Source organism: Erpetoichthys calabaricus, chromosome 1 (genome assembly GCF_900747795.2).
Source record: "Erpetoichthys calabaricus chromosome 1, fErpCal1.3, whole genome shotgun sequence".
Classification (NCBI taxonomy): Eukaryota; Metazoa; Chordata; class Cladistia; order Polypteriformes; family Polypteridae; genus Erpetoichthys; species Erpetoichthys calabaricus.
In genome coordinates this window covers 215,779,167-215,805,351 of record NC_041394.2, presented here as the reverse complement: position 1 = coordinate 215,805,351, position 26,185 = coordinate 215,779,167, and the positions used below count along the sequence as shown (strand labels likewise).

General features: G+C 36.3%; 1 protein-coding gene across 2 annotated transcripts in view; it reads right to left on the bottom strand.

Annotated features, from left to right (window-relative positions):
• The window catches only part of LOC114659261 (tyrosine-protein phosphatase non-receptor type 12-like), a 174,022-nt gene that overhangs the window by 29,554 nt on the left and 118,283 nt on the right, over nt 1-26,185 (bottom strand). For both annotated transcript variants that reach the window (XM_028811663.2, XM_028811655.2), the window contains exons 9-13: nt 20,251-20,317; nt 19,225-19,302; nt 19,048-19,143; nt 11,334-11,419; nt 1,279-2,219 (exon numbers count right to left, since the gene is read on the bottom strand). In XM_028811663.2, coding sequence (XP_028667496.1) covers nt 1,279-2,219; nt 11,334-11,419; nt 19,048-19,143; nt 19,225-19,302; nt 20,251-20,317 — 1,268 coding nt within the window. The remainder of the gene's footprint in view (nt 1-1,278; nt 2,220-11,333; nt 11,420-19,047; nt 19,144-19,224; nt 19,303-20,250; nt 20,318-26,185) is intronic.

Genomic DNA, 26,185 nt, shown 5'->3' with positions numbered 1-26,185 from the left:
CAATCATCACTTAGTGGTGGATATTCCAGGTACGCTTTTCCCAACTTAGTGAACTACTGTATTATTATGAAAAATGGTACAATGTTAGAATAAGTTGAACATATTGTGTACATACCTGTGGTTCAAACTCTTAAGTACAGGAATATTGCTTCAGTGTCAGTTTATTAGTAAGTCTGAAGTGTTTTTCTGTGAAATCATTAATAAAGCATTACAGATTTTTGCGAATTTAACAATAATGGACATGTTTCGATGCAAGCTACATGAACAATTAGGTTAGAGATATGTGCAGGAACAGAACTCATTTGTAACCTAAGGGCTGCCTATACAGTGCAAACAGATAAATATTTGTTTTTTTAGACTCTATTGATTTTAGGCTCTATTATAGCACAAAAGCTATAACTTTCATAAATTCTCTGTGATACTGAATTAAACTAATGAGTTGTGCTTATTAATGTGCCACGTTGTTAATTTCCATCCATCCATCCATTTTCCAACCCGCTGAATCCGAACACAGGGTCACAGGGGTCTGCTGGAGCCAAACCTAGCCAACACAGGGCCCAAGGCAGGAACCAATCCCGGACAGGGTGCCAACCCACCGCAGGGGATTAATACAGTATCTATCTATCTATCTATCTATCTATCTATCTATCTATCTATCTATCTATCTATCTATCTATCTATCTATTAGCAAAGTTATCATTCTCAAAAAGTACTTTTTTTGAGTAACTTCTGGTTGTGTTATATTTACCAAGTGAATTAATTCCAAATCTGAAAACTGAGCCTCAAAAATAACTCAAATAACACATTTTGCATAAGAAAAATGAAGAGTATACAATTAAAACCAAAATGTTCTATTTGACACTGTACCTGAAACAATGTCAACCTTTGATTCAGAGCACAAATACTGTATAAGATGTACTGTGGAAGAATTCGAGGTAAACCTTTCACCTTAAAATGGCCTCCCAAAAAGGTAACCGCAGGACATTTATGTAAGTGCTGTGGCAGGGTAATTTATAGGGGAAGAAAAACCATCTTGCAGAACTAGCCAGTGACTCTTGTGACCAGAAGGCAACCACCAAAGCACTAAAAAGCAAGCTAGCCCTTATTCCTAAAAAAAACTATCCCTCTGCTTTAATATAGAGGCCTGTCCACTCAACCATCGAAACAAAAAACAGATGAAATAAAAATACTAAAAAAAAGTTGTTTTTTTTAAATAACTCCACCTTCTATGTTTTTGATCATGAAAAATTAAGTCAAATTTAGTATTTATCAACATACTTTTTGTCGTTTCAGAGCAGACCAAGCCTTGCACATCTCGGCTAGCGATAGACATTGACGTGACTTTTCTAAGTGGAGCAGAAGATGAAACTGTAGCACTTGTGGTGGAAATACTGGATGTTTTTTTGGCTTGTATGGCTTTGCCTGTGTCCATCCCTTCAGGCTCAGAGTCAGAATTATCAGAATGAAGTGGGTTGGTGAAACAAAGAGGCGTTCTGGTGGTCTGAGGCTGGCTGGCATTTGTCGTAACAAATGATGATGTTTCTACAGTTTGTTTAGTGTCAACATTTGGAATACTAGTTGGTTTCTCTTCAATAGTCTCAGTACGCATGATCGGCATGCTTTCAGACCTGGACATAGACCATGCTGCATGGCCTTTATCTTTAAGAGGCAAATGGTTGGGTCTTGTAAGTATATCACATTCCAATGAGCCTTGTGTTGTAGACTGCTTACTGTTTCTGTTTGATGGAAGTCCTGAGCAATCCTCACACAATTTAGGAACAGGATCAATGGTGGATTCAACAGAAAAAGAGCCATGGCTAGGCTCAACCTGAGCTGTATTCGATTTTGCTTTAACTGCATTTCCTCTATGCAGCATACTGTTTCCATCAAAACTTTTGGGTCCCTCCTGCAGAGGCACCTTTTTGATCTCTATACTCAGCTTGCGTTCCAGCTTTTTTTCCAAAGGCTCTATATGCTGAGACAAAAGGTCCTTTTTCAAGGCTTGCTCTAAAGTTTTGTTATAATTTTCATTAAGATCTGTGGCATGTGAAGATTCCATTACATGCAACACTGGCTTGGGGTGGTATCGGTCATTGTCTTGCCATACTTTAGTAACAGTTGGGAAAGCGGAGGGAGGAGATGGAGTGAGAATTGGTGGCACTGGGTGAGGTTCTGGAGGTTGTAAGATTTCTTCCTTGACATCTCCTTCAACCAGGCAGCTAGAAAAATAAAGGCATATAAAGATGTCAATGTAAGAAAGATGTTTTGAGGTGCAAAAATGAATGTCATGTATTCACTGCTGTTTTTTAGACATTAATATGGATCAGGATTAATTGCATAATTTCTGCTATCTCATACTACAAATTACTTCATCAAAATTTAAAATTTCTGAAACATCTAAATTTTAAATCATATGTAAAAAAACACAGATTTTACAGTACTTTTAAAAACATTCACCTAATATCTCATATCAACATACAAAAATGATATGAAATTTATAAATAAAAAAGAATGATAAAGTATTTTAAGCCACTCATCCAACAATTCATGTACTTACCTATTTACCTGTTGACAGGACAAGCTCTGACTTACTGAAAACAGCTTAAAGCACAGTCTGAAGTAAATTATTGCATGAAATGTGCCTTGACTGTCAGTGTTCTTCATTTAAGAGTTAATAAAGCTGTCACAGCTGGCACACATGGTGTCAAGCTTTAAGGGTACACTGGCAAGCAGATGCCAGTGTCTGGCAACAGGCCAGCTTCTACTCTGTTCCAAACACAAGGCAACTGTTGATTTGATTTTCAAGTGGACTGAACAAATGTGATTTTTTTTATTAATGTGTGGCAAATTCACATTGCTTTTATCTCAAGACTTGCAGTTCTTAAGTGATGAATATTTACTTTTAAGTTAAGTTTTATTCACCCATAGAGCAATTACGCTCAGTATATTCTAACTGGCATAGTTCTAAAGGATATCTAATGGATGTAACTTTGTTATACATAATGTTTACAAGTTACGATTATTTTACATTAGTACATTTTAGCTTCTTAGGATTTGATTACAGCAATAGTATGCTAAACGAGTGTATAAATACTGTAATTCCGGCCAAAAATAACTTGGATTATGTAAATTTAATACAGCATATTAACACTTACATATTATGCTAAAAAGTGCCTTATTTTATAAAGCCCCATACATTTAAATAGTATATCAAAATACAGTTAGATATTGCAGCCACAAGATGGCAGTACAGCTGTCTAAATTTTACCTCCATTGCTTTCGAAAACCATAATTTGAAGCTCAAAGACTATTGGATATACAAAAATTGAACAAGGAACTCACACATATTGGTTTTCAATGATACAAATTTGCAATGCAATGCATATATAGTATAGGAACCTCATCACGGACTTTGTTAAATGGTGCGACTCAAACCACCTACACCTGAACACCAGCAAAACCAAGGAGCTGGTGGTGGATTTTAGGAGGCCTAGGCCCCTCATGGACCCCGTGATCATCAGAGGTGACTGTGTGCAGAGGGTGCAGACCTATAAATACCTGGGAGTGCAGCTGGATGATAAATTGGACTGGACTGCCAATACTGATGCTCTGTGCAAAAGAGGACAGAGCCGACTATACTTTCTTAGAAGACTGGCATCCTTCAACATCTGCAAGAAGATGCTGTAGATGTTCTATCAGAAGGTTGTGGCGAGTGCCCTCTTCTACGCAATGGTGTGCTGGGGAGGCAGCATAAAGAAGAAGGACGCCTCACGCCTGGACAAACTGTTGAAGAAGGCAGGCTCTATTGTAGGCATGGAGCTAGACAGATTGACATCCATGGCAGAGCGACGGGCACTCAGCAGGCTCCTATCAATTATGGACAATCCACTGCATCCACTAAACAGTGTCATCTCCAGACAGAGGAGCAGCTTCAGCGGCAGACTGCTGTCACTGTCCTGCTCCACTGACAGACTGAGGAGATCGTTCCTCCACCAAACTATGCGACTCTTCAATTCCACTCGTTGGGGGTAAACGTTAACATTATTCAAAGTTATTGTCTGTTTTTACCTACATTTTTATTACTCTTTAATTTAATATTGTTTTTTTGTATCAGTATGCTGCTGCTGGAGTATGTGAATTTCCCCTTGGGATTAATAAAGTATCTATCTATCTATCAAGTTTCAATTTAAAGTCTTTAATTGGTTGGCTGCTATGCTAGGTATGAGGAGGAGAAGCGGCTTTTTAGGAGGAAGCGTCCAGAATTGCAGGAGAAAACAGATGACAAACAAACAGCAGCATCAGTTAATTAAATGTGCCAATTTTTCACTCTACTAAAGGCATGTCTGGACTAAGACAACCTATTTTGCATGTTTGATTCTATATTGTGTAATATACTGTATTAATATCAATGGCACTTTCAGTTCTCCTTCAAGTTAGTATCCTTTCTTAAAGTAACAGCCTATTTATTAATTTATTATTATAATTCACTTTACCTAACACTAAAAAGAAGCCTCAGGTTTTGAGAATTCTTTATACAAGGATTACTGACTGCTCCTGCATTATATTGTCATAATCTATTTTATGCATACAATCAGCATGTTTACATGCACACATTTAATAGGGTTAAGCTGAATGAGCTGGTTTCTTAATAATACACATTTACATGTGCAAGTAATCTTCTGCAGTTCCCCTTAAAAAATAATAGTAATTAAACAACATCATCAGCCACTGTGAATCACAAAATCAGCATGATGTCTGTGGTAATTTTCTTGTGTTTTATAAATATGTTTATTCAAATTGACATTTTATTTATATTTTCCTGTTACCGGAACGTTCACAGCACACTATCTTCCACTTGGCTGCTATGATGGAGTTCTGCAAAGGAGCCAGTATGTGTGCTTCTTGCCTTACACCCAGTGCTGATGGAATATTAATGATGCAGGTATTTTTACTTTAGTACAAAAAGTACTGTGTTAGGTTATTCATTGCTTTAAAAAGTAATCGAACAACGCAATGCATGTTACTTTTAACATGTTACCCTACTGCTCTCGAGATTGTTTTGCTAAGTTTATCACTGTATATTTGGCTCATCAACATGAAGTTAGCAGTTTCTGAAATATTGAGATGAATTATTTCAGCCAGGAGAAGGAATAAAGCGATCACCAGAACATATGCCTCTGGAAACTTATTTCCCACTATTACCCACAGTTACAGCAAGTGTATACAAAACAAATGCATGCGCAGGCTGGCAAGAGTGCAACAGACATGCACGGACTACAAAATCCTTACCAATAACCCAATGGTTTACATAGCCACATAATCAGAATATCCACAAAGAAATCTGTCTCTGTTAAACAGGTTCCTCAGAGGCCAATAAGGCGATTTCTCTATTTGGAATAATAGTTTGCATGTCACTTTAGAAATCAGATTTCTGTTAATAATCTGGTTATTGAAGTAGATGAAAACACACTAACTGATTAAAAAAAATTGACATTTTACAGAAATTTCAAACATAATGCAACAGCAAGGCAATGAAGCAGAAAACAGCATAACTCTTAAAAGGTATAATGTATACCAGTAAACCAAGACCAGAGTGTTGCAAGCAACTTTTCACAGGAGGTTGGTTTCTTGAGAAAATACCACTAGGATACAAACAAGAGGAAGGTGAGTGGTGCCATCTAGAGTTGGTTTGATGAACTAACATGCAGAATAATTAAGTTCTGCAATTTGATTTTTTTTATTTATTTTTATTACTTTTCCTTATTTGGTTTGTGTTCTCCATTGCTGACTGACTCTTTATAAATAAGTGGACTTCAACTTTGAATTGTTTTAATTCTTCATTTTTTTTAAAACTGCTTAACAGAATGCCTATGCTGAAGCATGCATTAACCTTCTTTTGCTAATTTTGCTAATTACTATATAGTCTGATCCAAAGAAAAATATAATTAAAATGGTAAGACAATTACATAGGATTCAAATATCTAAGAAGAGCAGAGTTTAGAGAATAACATGCACAGAAATGCATTCCCACTTGTTATGTCCATACAGATAATTTTTTCTCACTTTTTTTAAATAAATTAACAATCTAGAAATGAGTTCATAAGCAAGACAGCAGCATTACCTTGTGACTGATTGATACAACCCATAAGGTACACAATTTTAAATTTTTGCAGTTTTCTGTTTGCTTTTTTGAGTTCTACCTGTCTTAGTAATATTAGATTGTGTTAATGTTATTCTAAATCAGAATATTAATGTTAAAATATATTACTTTTAATTTACATAAGAACACAAATTATCTACTTAAAACCAGATTACAATATACCTACTGACCATTACTACTGGTAATGTCAAAAGGCTGTGCCATGTAGTAAGGCTAAATTAAATTGCTAAATCATCTAGTGAATCCTGAAGCTGGCACTCTATTTTCCTACATACTTCTCAAGAATTGATTTTTTTTTTCTTTATTCAAAATAATATGAAGTCATCCACGCAGTAGTGCAATTACAATTCTACTGGAATCTTGATCATAATCCACTGATCATGAAACTAGCTGTTTCATTCAAATCTGCTATTTTATCTTTCACTTACTATCAGATGATTTTGATGAATTTTTGACCTATGGAAATAATGTGTGCATCCTTGTTGGCATCTCTGAAGATATGCTTGACAGTCCCAATATTATCTATGTTCTATTACACAAAACAACAAACAAGTAGACCAGTATAAAATTTCCAGTCCTCCTCCCGAAGATTAATATCAAAATGTATGAATTTCTACCTCGGAAATGTATTAAATGAAGGTGTAAATTTCAGACTTGAGACAGATTTTTTTTTTTTGAACAGTTGCTACTAAAATCACTGTGTATAGTATATTGTCAGATGTTTTAACACTAATCCTAAATTTGATGCCAAGGTTACTGCAGAAGCACTCAGTAACCATGTAACAGTCAGTAGCCATTTTGCTAGGAACCTTCTCATTAACCCAAATAGCCTGCAAGTCCAAGTGTCCATCACTTGGCTTCAACTCAATATATATGACATATAGACAGGATCAGGGGCGGCACGGTGGCGCAGTGGGTAACGTTAATGCCTCGCAGTTAGGAGACCCAGATTCGCTTCCCGGGTCCTCCCTGCGTGGAATTTGCATGTTCTACCCGTGCTTGCGTGGGTTTCCTCCAGGTGCTCCGGTTTCCTCCCACAGTCCAAAGACATGCAGGTTTGGTGCAATCCTAAATTGTCCCTAGTGTGTGCTTGGTGTGTGGGTGTGTGTGCTCTGCGGTGGGCTGGCGTCCTGCCCGGGGTTTGTTTCCTGCCTTGCGCCCTGTGTTGGCTGGGATTGGCTCCAGCAGACCCCCATGACGCTGTAGTTAGGATACAGCGGGTTGGATAATGGATGGATGGATGGACAGGATCAAGGAGTTTCACTGTAGTTCAACTACACATTACAATGAGCGTAACAAATGATCTCATTGACTGAGTATGGTATAGGTGTCAGACTTGGTGGTCTCAGACCCTCACAGACTGCTGTCCTATGAGGTTTTGCTACACTACAGAGCATATCCTGCTTCAGTGGTTCTAAACCTTATACAGTTTACTTAAATAGTTTTCTCAATGAAACAGTTAACATTTTATAAATAATAAATGCTTATTTAATTGAGTTTTTTGATTTTGCCTAGAAATACATTCTTTACGGTCAGGAGACAGGTGAGTGATGGCACAACAAGTCGTAATTGCAGATTACTGCCCGCGAGACGTGCTCAGCACATGGCAGACAACAAGGGCTGCTTGTTCCAGTGTTAGTGAATCGAGTAATGGCAGCAAACCAAAATGCCGCCATCACACTACTAACACTTAAAATTTTGCATGCAGCTCACTTAATCTTTTAATGTTCTGACTTTCTGATTTAGAATGCAATGATGTCACCTATCCTCTTTTGCATGTCTCATTTCACAATTGTCTTGTAAGGGAAGAACACACAATGAGGCGCACTCATGCGGCATTGTAATATGTTTTAATAAAATGATTTGATAAACACACAAATTGTGAGAGGATTACGAGCCTTTTCAAATAACATGATTTTAAATATCCCCTAAAAATAAAAATGTGGAGGAATGACCAATGCAAATGATTTGTGATTGTGTGTCAGTAACATTTTGAAGCCTGTCCAGGCCACATGTTCAGGTGAGGTGGGCCATAGGTTGAGAACCCCTTCTCTAGAGAATGTTAAATAAACAAAAAGATTCCCATGAGTTTCAGTTGAACGGGTGAAAACACCTTGTTAATGAGCGAGATCAGAAGAAATAGGCCATACTTTTTCAAACTAACAGAAAGGCCACATATAGTCAAACAACTGTCCTATACAGCAGTGATGTGGAGAAAAGCATGTCTAAAAGCACACTGCATTGGACCTTGAAATGAATGAGCTACTGCTCAACAGAATCCACTCCTTTCAGCTAAGAACAGGAAGACGAGGCTACAGTGAACATGTGGTCATCAAAACCAGAGAACTGAATATTGGAAAAATGTTACCAAGATTTACCTATCACGATTTCTGTAGCATGTAGATGGGAGGGTCAGTACTTGGCATAGATAAATTTGTGAATCCATGGAGCCATCCTACCTTGTGTTACTATTACAGGCTAGGGGGGAAACTAGTGGCTTAGGGAATCTTTGTACAAATTAAGTTTCTTAATACCAACAGAGTGCAATTTAAATGCCAGAGTGTGCATCAGTATTATTGTTGACCACATCCATCCCAGTATGACCACGATCTACCAATGATCAAATGGATACTGTGAGCAGAATAGTGCATGGCGTCACAAAGTATATATCACCTTACACTGATTTCACAGACAAGGCAGCGACTTCACTTTTCTCCGATAACCTGCACAAATCGCAATACAACAAAGGCCCTTTTGGATGAGATAGAACAGGAGGTTCACAACATGAACTAATTCCCCAAGAAATGTTTCCAGCACCTTGCTGAACGCACATATGCCATGAAGAATTCAAGTCAATTTGGAGGCAAAAGGGGTTCCCGCCCCTGTACTTTGTTTCAGCAATGTGTACACACAACTGCAGTCTTCTGGTCACTAACCAAAGCTAGCGATCACAGGCAAGGTTTGGGATTTAAGCTGACATGTAAATCAGAAGCTTTGTATGAGGACTCAGTTCCTTTCTTTACCACTACAATATGACATAGCACTCACAAAACCGCTGCAGCTGCATCGTTATTCATTGGTCAATTTCACACCTCTACCCTAACGTATGAGGAAAACTCCAAATTACTTGCAGCTGTTTCTTCTCTCTCTGGAGTGGATCATGACCTCAGATTTGGATCAAAGTTTCCATATTGGATAGTCTTTGACAGCCAACTCATTACTTTCACCAAAAGATTTAAACAGACTCATCTTTTCGTCAGATATCCAAACTGAGCAAAGGGCTGTAAGGATATATATTTAAATTAAAGCTGTTTTGAACATGGGCCAAACATCATGAGAAGACAATAAAGAACAGTTCAACACATAAGACTGCGATGTGCTGATTGTACAGAATACTTTTTTAAGCTTTGAAATCCAGTGAATGACCTTACATATATAAGTAATACAATAAATAATGAGTGATAGCCTAAGAAGAGTTAGGTTTAAAATGCAACATGCTTAAGAATCGCAGAATAGTTCACTTAAAAATAAACTTACAGACAATGGAAGGAGGCCGCAGAAATATATTAGCCAACAAAGGTCTGCACAACTGATTTGGAATTTAGTTCAAGTTGATAAGAAAAGTAGCATTTATCAACTGCAATTTTATTTTACTCCATTACTTCTCCCACAAGCTATAAAGATTCCAGTGTCACGTGACATCTCTCTTTTGCAGAAAATTCTTTTCACAATGCCCTTCTTAAACTTTAAGTGGTACATTGTGTCAGTAAATGTACAATGAATCGAATTTTTACACTTAGTGTTCTGCTTTTGCTAGACTGAGAAGTGATCTATACCAGAAAACTGTAACAAATCATTTTGGGATGCTGCTGTTTTGTATTGACCTGAAGAAAGTCAAATTTTATTTCCAACATTCTTCTCTTAGAAGTTATGCAACTAATTAATAGATTCTCAAATGTAAATTTGTTTAAAGCTAAAAGATTCACTTTTTAAAAATAAAATTGACAAATTAAGTAACATGGTCAACATAAAAATGTCATGAAACTATGGGATGCACCAGCCTCATATTTAGAAGTCAGGAAAGAGCCCAATGGCAGGGGCTCTCCCACACATGCAGCCACCAGGAATTCACTAAGAACTACCCATAAACAAACTTCTTGAACAAAAAAAAACATATATTGCAAATAACATGAACAAATGCATCTAAGATCTTTTAAGATATTGTAACGGATGTCCAAATATTGTTTTTGGAAAACACCAATCTGTATAACTTGGTAAATATAATTAGGGTCACACATATTCACAGCACTGTAATAGCATATGTATTGCCTGCAAAACTAATGGTTTGTGGACACCATCACTAATGCTTTTGTCATTCTGAATGTGTTTTTCCCCCAAAAGCCTTATTAAAAAAATAAATAAATAAATAAACACTGCTGCAAACATTTCAGTCTAAAATAAAGAAAAAAATTCTCTGCCATATAACAGTATTTGTATTTTTTTAGCTAAGTACTAAATTGATTTTAAAATTGCTGAAAACAAAAGATCACATATAAGGGATTGGACATGCAAATACATTAATGCAAGATTAGTTGCAGAAATTAGATTTCATTGCTTTAATGGCAAGTATCAATTTCCCGTTCTGGTTTGGCCTTTCCCGTTAATAATCACTCGCTTCCCTTTTCCAATTTTATCATACAGAAAAAAATGAACAGGAAATGCAAAGTATGCAAGACGACCGTATCTGAGTGACACTTTATAATGCAGTTTTATAGTAGGGTGATAATCATTTTGGGAGATAACAGAAATTGTATGAGAGACTAAATAGATTTAATAACAATAAAATAACCAACCTAATAAAAAAGACACAAACAGTAAAGAAGCCTCAAACAATGCTCAGTTTATTTGTTTTTGCTATCCTTATTCTCGTATGAAATACAACAAAATCTACACTATCAAAACAATGTCATCTACAAAGCACACACACTAATTAGAAAAACTCTAAAGATAAGTTAGTTTTAAAATTTAACTGTACATACTTAAACAAACTTTAAAATGTGTTTGGGTCAAGTATGTAATGAGCAAAGAGTAAGTGGAAAGTGCATAGTATTGGTTACAAACAAATTACACTGTTCACAAAACAATTTCAAGCACTGAGCAAATGTAGCTGTACCTGCGAATACGAGGAGGCTTGGGAGGTGGCGAGTCACCTTTGATCATTTCTGCTGAGTTGGCAGGGTTCTTATGGCTAATATCATCCTTTATATAAAAAGAAAGAAAACAAATACCTTTATCATAGATCACACAATGCATGCATGTAAACAAATATCAATTTACAGGGCTATTCAATTACTATTAAGGGGTACACATCACATGTTACACAATATCTATTCGTGTGCTATTGAAAATTCTGAATTCTTTAACTTAATTTACTGACATAAAAATAGTTAAATATAAATACAAACTAAGTTGTAGAATGTTATGATCATTTTATAATATCTTGAGAAAAAGAAATCGCCTTGAAGGTGTATCAAAATACTCAATCACAGTAAAACAATTAAGATGATACACATTAAAGTGTATTAACCGTACCTTCATTACCACCTATTATTTACATGTAAACAGATTTACTAGTTCAGTACATTATTTGTAATGACATTGTGATCTACCCCTGACTTTTAATAAAAAGTACAACCTCTGTGTAATATTTCCATTACACATTAAAAGCAAAGTTACATCCATCCATTAACTATCAAAAACAAATTGCCATTAAGTGAAAGTAAGTCACAGTCTAGATTGAATGCTAGTCTGATGTAAGGCATTTAAATTGTTCTCCCAAGTGCAACAGTGTACATTACAGTGGTCAGAATTGACTTTTTAAATTTTACACCAAATAAGAAAACAGGAAAGAGTACGGGAAAAGAGGAACACAAATCTCACACAATGAATACCTGAGCCCAAAAACAGCAGTCATACTTACCCTAAACTGCTTTAACACCAGCAATTGCCTCAACTTTTAGCAAAATCAAAGCCAAAAAATTAAAAACACAAGCTATAACAAACCTTAGCAGGTTTAATAGCCTGCTCCCTTTACTCTTTTTCCTTTTTTTAATAGAATCACCTTCCCAACTGTGTAGTACATGAAGTGCTACTCCTTTAATCAAATTCTTTATGAAGACTGTGGCATATGGCAAAAAAATTCATTTTCTGATACAAGCTTGAGTTTGAAAAAAGGCAGAATATTGATGCTATATAAAAATATATAAAAGAATAGCATACTGCTTAAAATTACTAACTATGATTTGCCTTACAAAATCAAATTTGCATAAGTCATTTAACCTTGCATTGTAAACACAAACCATGTTAAGCATTAATCACTTTAGCTGTATTATGTGACTCAAAACACAGGCTTGTCGACATGCACTTTCTTACTCATCCAAGCATCACCGGTATTCTCCATCAGTACTAGGGCTTTTCTCATTCTAACAATGAAATCTCTTCACTTCATATATATTTCCTCTGTTCTTTGTTGAGTTAACATAAGTTTGCTTCAAACTGACCAAAGCATGACTGTTATCAACAGGAAACAGACTCTAACTTTCTTAGAGAATTGCCTGAAAGTCCAGTCTCGGGCAACTTTTCCACAGATGTGTAATATTCCTTAGTTCTCTGCCTCTGTAGAAATATTATGTCAGAGATACTCTGGTTAAAGGAAAGGAAAAAATACTTGAAGTGCCTGACAGTCTGCCAGCTACTGTATACTATTATTTAATTATTTTTAACAATGAAAACCACACTATTACTGTTCAAAAAGCATTCAGTTTCTTGTAGAAAACAGAAAGACAAGTGGAACCTCTTAGGATAATAAATATGATCGGTTACATATTTAATATAATAACAGATGACATTAAGAATTGTTCATTTTTTTAATTTTACGCTCAGCTCACTACACTACTCTTGGCTGTAATCTTAGGAATGTGAAGCAATCAATCAGTTTTCCAAACCTCTTTTTGTGTGTGTAAGGAACTGGGCCTTATTATACCAACAGCAAAAATGGACACATTTCCACAATTCAGCTTCATAGCACACTTGTATACACCACAGTAATTTAAAGCTCATAAAGACAAGTCTGAAAAAGCAAAGCCCAGAAACTGGGACATTGTAATAACAGCTACTGTATCATTATGCCAGTCAAGCCTAAGACTGTTGATGCAAAACACATCACATAGTAGACTATGCATGCGCTCCTTATTTAAAGCAGGCACGACCAATTACAAAAAGAATAAACAAAATAAAAAGTTCTGAAGAATGTACAAACTCAAAGACTTTTAATATTTATAGACACTTAAAAAAAACTACATTCTTAATACCAGAAATAAAGCTGCCAGATTTTTAAAAACATGAAATATTGTTTTCTACCATGTTTGAATGCCTGACAATGAAGCAGAATATCTGTAGTTCAAAAATATTAAATCAAACTGAAAACATTACTTTTGAAAAATAACAGTACACTCTATAAAAATATTGAATAACTGTTGTGATTCAGAATCTTGCATTAGGATAAAACAATATACAGTAAACAATATGAATTAACTCCAATTGTGAATGGACCACACAATCACTGACCATACCAATAAGCAAGTGAACTATTCAATGGCTTTATTTTGAAATATCTGCACTGTAGCTCCCTAAAATGTTAAAATGGTCCCAAGTTTGACAATACCTGTACTAGAAAAAAATTGTGCTTCTTAAACTGCAAAAAATATTTTATATGAAAATGAGACGTTAGCTGTAACTTATTGTTTAAAAGAAATACAGGTATGAATACAAAATGAAAATGAGACGCTAGACATACCTATTTTATACAAATACAGGTATTAACAAATAGAATGAAAATAAGGCGTTAGATGTAACTTTTTTTTTTTTTTAATAGAAATACAAGCATGCTTCTAATTTGTTTTTGGTTTTTTTTTGTTCAGGTCCCAACGCCCAATCTTTAACTTTGTCTTCTATTTTTTTTTTTTTTTTTGACCCTTCAAAATTGTTGAGAGCACTGAAGGCACGATTCCAAATGTTTTCGCAACATCATTTTTCTTCATTCCGGAATCAACTTTTTCCAGGAATGTTAACTTTTCTCTCAGCAAAAACTAATGCTGTTTCTCTTTTTTTTTAGTTCATGAAACTGGGACAGTACAAGACACAACTACCCACATGAACGCTCAGTGGAGCGAGGCAGGAAATTTCACAATAGACTGTCACTTTCTTTAGGTCTAACAAGGAAGTGACAGCCTGTTGTATATTTCGAGACTTGGCATAGTATTTTTTGCATCACATTATCATCTTCAGTGGTCATTTTTGGTCGAGAAAACATTTTTAACAATGTTAAAACGAAATTCATTTAACATGATGTTTTATGAATGTTTGTCTGAGCCAACAAAAAGTATTAGTTAATTCTGAAAATGTTGTTACTTTGGGATTCTCTAGAACAGGATTTAACCTGCATAATCCATTCAACAGGCACATTCATTGTTTTATTTTGACTCTGTTATTTCATACAAAGAGAAAGGAGTGATTAAACCAAATACAGTAAAACCTCGATAATCCATCATTTGATGAACCATTAGTCTCTGTTAACCGTCACTTGGGAAAGGGGGTGGGGGACTTTGCACATCCCTGTGCCTACCTGTTACTGTACTAATATTGCTGTCTGGTACGCTACAAGCTACACACATTGGAACAACTCTCCCTTGTACTAGCAAATAGTTATCTTCCCCAGCACCACGTGTCATGCCACATTTTGAAATTACAGTGTCAGTTACGAGTCTTCAGTTTTAATAGCGTTTTATAGGTTTTCTCTTTTGTCATAATTAATCTACTATACAGTGCATCCGGAAAGTATTCACAGCGCATCACTTTTTCCACATTTTGTTATGTTACAGCCTTATTCCAAAATGGATTAAATTCATTTTTTTCCTCAGAATTCTACACACAACACCCCATAATGACAATGTGAAAAAAGTTTACTTGAGGTTTTTGCAAATTTATTAAAAATAAAAAAACTGAGAAAGCACATGTACATAAGTATTCATAGCTTTTGCTCAATACTTTGTCGATGCACCTTTGGCAGCAATTACAGCCTCAAGCCTTTTTGAATATGATGCCACAAGCTTGGCACACCTATCCTTGGCCAGTTTCGCCCATTCCTCTTTGCAGCACCTCTCAAGCTCCATCAGGTTGGATGGGAAGCGTCGGTGCACAGCCATTTTATGATCTCTCCAAAGATGTTCAATCGGATTCAAGTCTGGGCTCTGGCTGGGCCACTCAAGGACATTCACAGAGTTGTCCTGAAGCCACTCCTTTGATATCTTGGCTGTGTGCTTAGGGTCGTTGTCCTGCTGAAAGATGAACCGTCGCCCCAGTCTGAGGTCAAGAGCGCTCTGGAGCAGGTTTTCATCCAGGATGTCTCTGTACATTGCTGCAGTCATCTTTTCCCTTTATCCTGACTAGTCTCCCAGTCCCTGCCGCTGAAAACATCCCCACAGCATGATGCTGCCACCACCATGCTTCACTGTAGGGATGGTATTGGCCTGGTGATGAACGGTGCCTGGTTTCCTCCAAACGTGACGTCTGGCATTCACACCAAAGAGTTCAATCTTTGTCTCATCAGACCAGAGAATTTTCTTTCTCATGGTCTGAGAGTCCTTCAGGTGCCTTTTGGCAAACTCCAGGCGGGCTGCCATGTGCCTTTTACTAAGGAGTGGCTTCCGTCTGGCCACTCTACCATACAGGCCTGATTGGTGGATTGCCGCAGAGATGGTTGTCCTTCTGGAAGGTTCTCCTCTTTCCACAGAGGACCTCTGGAGCTCTGATAGAGTGACCATCGGGTTCTTGGTCACCTCCCTGACTAAGGTCCTTCTCCCCCGATTGCTCAGTTTAGATGGCCGGCCAGCTCTAGGAAGAGTCCTGGTGGTTTCGAACTTCTTCCACTTACGGATGATGGAGGCCACTATGCTCATTGGGATCTTCAAAGCAGCAGAAATTTTTCTGTAACCTTCCCCAGATTTGTGCCTCGAAACAATCCTGTCTCAGAGGTCTACAGACAATTCCTTTGACTTCATGCTTGGTTTGTGCTCTCACATGAACTGTCAACTGTGGGACCTTATATAGACAGGTGTGTGCCTTTCCAAATCATGTCCAATCAACTGAATTTACCACAGGTGGACTCCAATTAAGCTGCAGAAACATCTCAAGGATGATCAGGGGAAACAGAATGCACCTGAGCTCAATTTTGAGCTTCATGGCAAAGGCTGTGAATACTTATATACATGTGCTTTCTCAATTTTTTTATTTTTAATAAACTTGCAAAAATCTCAAGTAAACTTTTTTCACGTTGTCATTATGGGATGTTGTGTGTAGAATTCTGAGGAAAAAAATGAATTTAATCCATTTTGGAATAAGGCTGTAACATAACAAAATGTGGAAAAAGTGATGCGCTGTGAATACTTTCCGGATGCACTGTATATTGTTATGGCCGATAAATGTATGCGTGTGGGGTTGGAATTGTCACAAGAAATTGAAATTATTAAACATTTACAACACAGTAAAAGTGTTTCAAGTAGTGCTTCAATTTACGGAGCAGGAAGAACAACAGTGAACGGTATAAAGCGTGATGCTGACAAAATTAATAAACGTTTTGAAAATGGTAACCACTGACAGTAATGTTATTCTGTATTAATGTTCTTCTTTTACTGCTCTTTTCTTTATAAATTCTGTTTTATTATGTTTTGTTAATATATTATGATTTGCAGGCAGCTGGCAATGGGCTGGGCAGGAGCAGAAAAGGTGGAATGAATGCTATAAGTGATGGGACTGGGTGAAGGGACTCTGTTCTGTAAGGGGCTGACACGCCTCTTAGGAGGTGAGTGACAGGAGAAGTTAGGAGAAAAAGGAAGGCACGACGGAAGGAAGGTTTGAGTCGGGTGTCAGGAGACAATAAGCAAGAGTGTTTGCAGTATAGAAAAAAAAGAACATAAGTGGCAGGGAATAAACTGACTGGTATGGAAAGATTTCTTTTATTGTTTTGGAGGTGTGCTTCATAACCCAGATAACTGAGTACAAGACAGGGCACCATTTGTTACGGAACTAAGACTCCAAAGTAAAACAGACAACTTCTATACCTCAGAGTTGTATTTGCTTATAACTCTGGTTGTTACAATATTATATGAATCAATTAATTTTGTTAATATATACTTTTCTGGTAAATACCAATATGACTATTCACAAAACTAATCTACTGTATATCATTTTTAAAGTAGCTGTTCTGTTATCCGTCTTTTCTCTTATCCATCACGGCCTTGGTCCTGACCCCGACAGATAATTGAGGTTTTAAACAATTTCATCCAAGATACATTATCAAAAAGTCAAAACTGAAGGCCATTACAAACAATGCTGTACATCTTCTCTCTGACACACTATCACTGAGTACTTCAGCCAATAAGTATTCAGCAGAAATGTGTCACAAATGTGTTATACAAATGGCAAAATGCCTGTATAATGCCTCACTGTAACTGTGAGTGCTCTTTTTATCTTTAGGAAGGTCACACATTTTCTTCTTTTTTGTAATTCTTGTGTGTATTTGAGGAGGGTTGTTGTTGTTTATGAAAATATTTATTAAGCTTCTGAAAAAGTTCAAGTTCAAGCACTTTATTGTCATTGTGTAACACAATAAAATTACTTTTTGTGACAGCTTCTGAATTGAGCTTCTGAAAAAAGCTACATTTTCACCCCTCTATCTATAAATCTATTTACAGTATCTATCTAACTTAGCAATTTGTACTTTTTTTTATTTCCATGTAACAAACAATATGAGACAAAAATAAACTTGTTAGGTAATAATTAAAAACAACATACAGTAATAATGTTTTAAGTTTACCTAAGTACATCTTAATTAAAATGTAAATGCAATAAACTGTAAAATTCAAAATTTCATGTAACATTGTACTATCCGTTCAGGACACTTGATGCAGTGTTTAAGTTCAAAAATCTTTCAATGTTACTTGGATTTTTAGGAGTGCAGTGAAACACCAAAATTATATCAAAGCCCTTTATTAGGATATAACAGAGGCCATAGCTTACAGAAACATCAATAGTATAACTGGAATTATGTTTAGACATAAATTTTTTTTTTAAGGGAAGGCCATTTTTTATGTGTACATTTGATAAATAGAAACACAAATATATAATGTGTTATTTGGTTTCAAATTTAATTTTTCTTTCTTACATCTATTAACACATACATTAAGGCTTTAAATACATGGCCCCTAGTCCAGTCTTAAAGTTCTGACTTTTAACTCTTTCGTTGGGATTATACAATTTTTCGTGAATGCCCAAAAGTCACGAAGGTAGATTTCAGTTACAAGGATCATCTTCATTTCATACACTAATGGTTAATTAACAAAAAAGATAATTGATGATTAATGTAAATTAGATAATGACTTCTGAATACTATATTCTCAAAAAGGTTAAAAAATCTAAGCAATTTTGTTTCAATTGACACATAAATAAACCTCTGTTCAATCAGGTTCCCCACATGTTATACAATATTTTGGTTCTTTTTTAATCTTAAATTCTTGATTTGTCAGAGTTACTGCTTTCATAGTGGTGTTTTACATTTTTTACATACCTTTCATTGCAAAATAATACGTTATTGAATTACTTCTCAGTAAATATACACAGAAGTCAATCATCCTGACTTACTGCTACATTTTACCTAAAGATATACGATATCAGCATTTGGGAGAGGGAATCAAATTATAAGATACATATGAATCTGACTTAAACAAGCAAATTATTCACCGTATTTCTATGACTTTTGTAATAGTACTTACCAAACAGTCGGTAATTTCACAGTTAGTGTTTTCATACAATTGTAGTTGCTTCTCAAAAAGCTGTGCAATGGCTCGATGAACAAGTTCATACTGTTCCTGTGTTTAACAGACAAAACAATGAGGAGGACGGCAGGTGCTTGGATGTTTATCAGTCAATAAAATCTTAATCTAAAATACCTTTGTCTGAACAGCTGAATGCCGTTGTGTCCTCATTTCCTGAATTAGGTTGAAAATATTGAAATCCTCTGGAATTTTCTAGAAGAAAAGAATCCATATTAAAATCACTTATAAGTATTAGTATCATGCAGTCTGTCCTCCAGCCTTTTGATTAATTTTAAATGACCATATAGTTTTGTTTGCAAGAAGTGGCTTTTGAAAATGGTTCTTTAATTACCAAGCAGATAAAAATCTTCACTGTTCCTGACTATTGATTTGACAATATGAATACCTATCACCTTTCAACAAAATAGCAACTCAGGATCAAAATCCACACTATTAATGAAGGATTGTCAGCAAAAAAGATTACCCTAGTAGATATATTATTGTTTTTGTGACTTGAGATCCAAGAAACTCCAACAGTGGAAAAACAGACTTTCTACTCATAATGTAAACTTTGAAGTATAAGTCCTTATGAGCCCGTGGCCAGACAATGAAAAATGAAGTAATAAAGACCTCTTAGATGAAAAAAGTACTTTCCAAATACAAATGTCAACAATCATTCATTCTTTAAAAAACTGAATATCTTCTTGTACAGCTTTATTAAATGTATGAACCAAATCCAAGGGCATTTATTCAAAACAATATGTACAGCATCTGGATTTCAGAAATTAAAGAGTTTAAACTGTCTCTTGGGCTGATTGGTTGGGATATTCATTTTTTGTATGAAAATGAATGATTCGACACAATATGACCCAATGTCATATCCTCCAAAGCCAGGTGAATAACTTTTTCTAAGTGACAGCCATTATTTTATTTTTATTCACATACATCTTAAGTTCCCAAATGATTTTACTTTTGAAAAACCTTTGGCTTACGGATTTTTCACCTGATGGCCTTTAACATTGATAACAATCAAATATACTTTTTGCACTCCGTATTGTCCATTGTTGTACATTGCATTATTTTCCACACTATGTCAATAGCTTTTTATGTATTTCCTTGTATCTTTTATTTATTCACATTTTTTATTTACAATAAACTTACTTCAGCTTTCAGTAAATTCCATGTGTAGTCTATAGCACAGATTGCACCTGTCCTTCCACATCCAGCACTGAAGATACAAAAAAAAAAAAAAATGTGTTATAAGACATTTTAAAACTGGCTCCTATATTTGACATTTGGTTCTTAACTTTTACCACACAATATACTCGCTAGGTACTGTGGCTTTCTAAAATAGAGGTATAGCACAGGAAAAATTGTGTCCTTTTTCTTTCACATCATCTAACATTATGGTAATTTTTAAGTTTTAGGAGAGTCATTTTCTAGAATAAAAATATTTTATGTTATAGTTACAAGTAGCAGTACATTCATTTATGCAGTAATTGTACAGTCGAGTAATTCACTGTACTCACAAATTCAATGAATCACATTTCAATAAAAGGTACCTGTAGTAAAACAGGAAACAGTTCAATTCAGTTCCGTTGTACTTTTCTCATTAGCAGAAGACATCCTGGCCAATATATCTATAGGTCCAAATTTTCTTGTTTTTCTAAATGTATCAAATATTGAAATATCTAGTTTCTACTTATGCAAATTTTACATTACTCATTCTGCTAGTTATGCTGCAGTGCTGCATTTTCATAGTGCATTCCATGCCTTAGTTTCAATTTTTTCTTTGTATTCGCTTAGAAAATTTTCACTCTTTGTACTGCTTCTTGCTACATCTTCTCCCGCTTCTCCATCTAGCAACCAAGTCCTTTGGCACTCACAACCAAAAAACTACCTACACTACGCTATGACACTAGTAACGATGTATTATCATTTAAGTAAATGAAATGGTTTGTGTTTAAACATTGTGTAGAAGAGACAGTGGTTCTGCTTTCAGGGAATTATTCTCTTCAAAAATAAAGAAAAACACTTTATATAAACTTATGCAAGGCAGGGCCAGATCAACCGCACCAAAAATATGTTAGTCTCTGATCTCACAGTAAAAACAGAAAGTCTGTTTCTCTAATACAAGAAGTCTAATACAAGGTGCTTCTGTATTTCTGATCTGTGTAAAAGGCAGTGAAGCAGACATCTTTAAATGTTACTGAATCTGAAGAGATGAAAATGAAGTCAGCTTGTTGCTGAAGATTGACAAGTTTTTTATGCTTTAAATCCCTGTTAAAAGAAACCACAATTGTTCTCACAATCCTGGAATAAGTTGTGCACAGTTTGCTTGAGAAACGCAAAGCCCAATAGTATTTTCAATTTGACAAAAACTGACAGAAATACCTAAGCCTGAATTACAGTCTCATCACCAGCATGAAGAAACGTGCTGGAAACAGTCACCACAACGCAATCATCAAAAACATTCCCACATCAGCATTAATATATGAAGCATTGTACAGGATCCAAGTGTGAAACCCAGGTTCCCGCAGACTTGGCATCTTCTTGAACCCAGGACATCAATTGTCATGACCAGGAAGGACTAGTGCAATGAGGTTGCAAAACAACAAGTAAGGTGAAAAATGTGCCAAGTGCTTATTTATTAACAACAATAGTATCCAAAACGTGTGGTGCAGTTGAAAGTCAATAAATAAATCTATAGGAACACTGAAGTGAAGGGGTAAAAACAAATAAACCCAATAAATATTAGATAAAATCAGGAAAAACAAATTGCAAGACTTGGCCCCCACCCATTTCATCACTAAAGCTTCTCCCTATCTTTCATCACCACCTCGCTCATCCCTCCACGTCTTCTCAGCAGGGACGAAACTACTACAAAAGTTGTCCCCTTTCCTGCTCACATCCCAGCAACCTCCATCAGTAACCCGCTGGGATCCACTGAGTCCAGCTCCTTCTTCTTGCCACCTCAATCGGTCACTGCAGGACCTTAGAGCCTGCAATCACCCTGCTTCATAAAAGCTCAGCAAGATTGATCCGACCCAGAAGCACCATTCCCCTCACTCCACCGCAGGGCAACTTTGACTTCTTTGCCTTGGCACCTCACTGGCTTGGCCAGCCAATTCTGATTGTTTTCTTCCTTCCTCATGTTTTTTTCTTACTTGATCTCCGTTACTCTCTCCTCTGTATCCTACTCAGATTCCTTTTATCCATAGTAAGTGCACGTAGGCAAACAACCAGAAGAGTTCCAGCAGGGAATAACTGAGCCGATCGCACCTGAACATTAACAAGCAATCAGTTAGCATCCTGAATAAACAACCTGTGGCCACACAGACCTGTAGGAGCATGAACCCTCACCCACAAGCCAGAGCTGCACTGTTTTTATTAAAATGCTGCACTGCCACAGACCCTTAACACACAACACCACACCAAGAGATGGACAAAATTTTTACAGCGAGTACAAAACCCTTTTGGAGAAAGGTAAATGAAAATGAAATGGTGTCCAAGCTTAGAGCAGTTTTACCTGTTTTTGGTGAATACAAAATTTTACAATAGGGGGAAAAAAAAATTAAAAAATGTGATCTCAGAAGCATGCTGAGTCGGTCTCAGTACTTGATTAAATTGGCTGGGGCATTAATGGATGAATAATTTAAATGAAAAACATAAAATACATTAATGTAAGTACTACTAATTGAAAATGACAAGCACTATACAGCATCACATCATATGTTGTCTTTGCTACTGTAAGGAAATAGCTCTTAAGCAGCTATCTGGCTTCATTAGAGAGCCATTCCCAAATTGCAGAGTATTCTAATGCTCTCTTAACTTTACTACCTATCTTTTTAATCTCTTTCCCAGTTTGCATTAAAACCACCTATGACCCTCACTTTAAGATAGCAGTAGGTTATAAAATCCTAAAGGTGACTTTATACTGCACCTCAGGGTAAACTGGTATGAGACAGAGGATTAACCATTTAATGAAGGTACACAATAAAAGTGAAAATCTTAAATAATGTGTTAGGTATTTACAGTACAAACAGTGATAACTGTAATAAAGCAAGTCAGTTACTCTTCCTATAAGTCTAATTAAATGCATTAAACTAAGGAAGTATCAGAAGAACTCTGTAAAAAAAAAAAAAAAAAAAAAAAAAGTAGTGGATACTCATCAATCTTGCAAAGGTTACAGAGCCACTTCAGAAAGATCCAGACTACATAAATCTACTTTTAGGAATCAAGTATCAAAGTGAAAGTCCTTTAAAACAACAAAAACATTTCCAAGAAGTAAAACATCTTCCTGGAATTTTACCCGGAGAAATAAGGAGAATAAATTAAATAAAAGGTAATCCTAAAATAACATTAAGAGATCTACAAGACTCCCTGGCCTTCATTAGAGTAGTGGGGCACAGATTAAAAATAAGAAGGACCTTGAACAACAATGCCATTTATGGCATGGTTGCCAGAAAAAAGCTTCATCTATCAAAAAAGAACAGAGCTGGGTAAGTCTGGATAGTTCTGAAAGTCTGTTCTTTGAGGAGATGAATCCAAAATTAAACTATTTAGTAACAACAACGTGGCCTACATTTGGCAAAGACACAACACAACCTTACCACAAAGAAAAACTCACCCCGACTATCAAGCATAATGGTGGAAGTGTCTTTGTACAGGAATTTTCTTACCCTGGCCCTGGACGACTTGAAATCACTCAGGAAATCATAAATTCTGAGAAATAGCAAGGATTTCTTGGGAAGAATGTCTGTCCATCACAAAACTTAAGCTTAGGACAAAGTGGATATTTCAACACGACAATCTTAAACATGTAAGCCAAGTAAAGAATATCTTAGGAAGAAGACGTTCTGTGTGATGCACCTGTATCCACCTGAAATTCTGTGGCAGGACCCGAAGAGGGCTCCTCACACAAGGCAACCATCTAGGAAGATGTCAGAGACACCTGGTTATAGGAGATGACGGTGAAATTACTGCTGCCAAGTAGGGCACCTCAAGTTATTGACTGAAAAGGCTTGATATACTTTTGCACACAAGAATATCTGTTGATTTGATCAGTTCAAATATATTTTATGTTTGTGAACTCTATGTTTAGAATATTGATCCTATATAGGTGCTCTGGTTTACTCCCAATGTCCAAAGACATACAGATTACATGAATTGGCAGCACTACAATGAGCCTAACGTGTGTTTGGTGTGTGTTAGCTGTGCGATGGACAGGAGCTCTGTACAGGGTTTGATCCTGCCTGCGTCTTATGCTACCTGGGATAGGCTCCAGCCTATTCGCAACCCTGGTCTGGATTAAGCAGGTTAGAAAATGACATAATATAATATACATATATATATTATATGTATATACATATATACACATATATATGGTGTCGCAGGTGGTTGGGGGGCAATCCAGCCAGGACACCCCGGTGGTCCGGAAGAGGGTTTGCGCCTTTCCTAGGCCACGTGGGGATGACCGCCCTGCCGGCTATGAGGACCATGGGTACAGAGCTTGGAAGCTCATCCCTGTAGGAGCCCATGGTCACCGCCAGGGGGCGCCCCAATGCCTTGGGAGCCCTGGAACTCAGCACTTCCACCACACCCGGAAGTGCTGGGGGGAAGAGGATCGAGGACACCCAGAGTGCTTCCGGGTACACAGCCAGCACTTTCGCCACACTGGGGACTGCTGGTGGAAGATTTCCAGGAAGAACCTGGAGCACATCCGGGTAATTATAAAAGGGGCCGCCTCCCTTCATTCAGGACTTGTCGGGTGGAAGCAGGACAAGGTCAGGGAGGAAGCAAAGAGGCGGCCTGAAGAAGAGAAGGCATTGTGTGTGTTGGCCAGGACTTTTGGGGACTTGGGAACTGTGAGCACTAACTGTAAATAATGGACTTGTATAATAAACGTGTGTGGGGTGATTTAAACGTGTCTGCCTGTCTGTGTCTAGGTCATGTTCCACAATATATATATATATATATATATATATATATATATATATATTCAGGAAGAGTTCATTTTCATAATATATTTCTATAATATGTAAAATGATGACCCCCTTGAAGGGCTCACAAACCTTCAAGCAGGTCTGTATTTTTCATTTGGACGTAAATAATTTCCTGCAGAAACTCAAAATTCATACTCCTCAAACGCACAAATCATTCTAGAGAGTGCCCAGTATTGATGCAAACATTCTTACATCTGCACTCTTCTTTTCACAATTCAATGCTTCTTGTCTGCAATAGCAAAACTGTAAGTAAAAAATATAGTCTGATGCACTGTGTGTGTAAATGACAGGCCAAACATAAATAACAAAACAAATATGACCTGGTCAATTCATACTCGGTTGTTTGCCTGCACCTTTAAATCTAACATAATACTTAATACAACTGAGAAAAATAATTCAAAAACAAAATGAAAGGAGCACGTGAAATGAAGAAGTAAGAAATACATATAACAGCTTTCTGTTAAAAAAAAAAAATTCCTTACAGTCAATCCTGATAATGACTGGTTGGTTCACAAATGACATTAGGTTTCCTAACTGACACTATACAGAGCTTTTATTTTTATTTGGGTGAACTCTGATAAAGAAGTAAGCTAAATATTTGTCTTTATCATTACTAAGTAAGGTACCAATGGAAACTTTTTGTGACAAACTACAAATTACAAGAAGCCATCATAAGCAGTAAAAGATCTTCTGTACCGCAGTCCCTACTATACCCTGCCCTTATTGACTGCTAGCCTCTCTTGCCGCTATTGCACTCTGCTGTCGGAGACTTTCCCAATGCAACTGTCAACATCCATATGGGGCAACGGTAACAGTTTTTAACATTAAATACAATGCTGTTCAAAAGTGTTAATGAGCTTAATTACGTTTGCAATTGCTTTTAGAAATCACTAAATACTAATAGAACTATTTAGACATAACTGTTCTGAAGCAAATAAATTTTAAAAATAAACTTATTATATGAATTGCTTTTAAACATCTTTGCATGCAACAACCATCATTAACCTATAAAAATAAATGTAGCCTTAAATTGGATCACTCCCAATAAAATCTGCTTTTAGGCTTCTAGTTTAATTTATTTTCATAGCTTG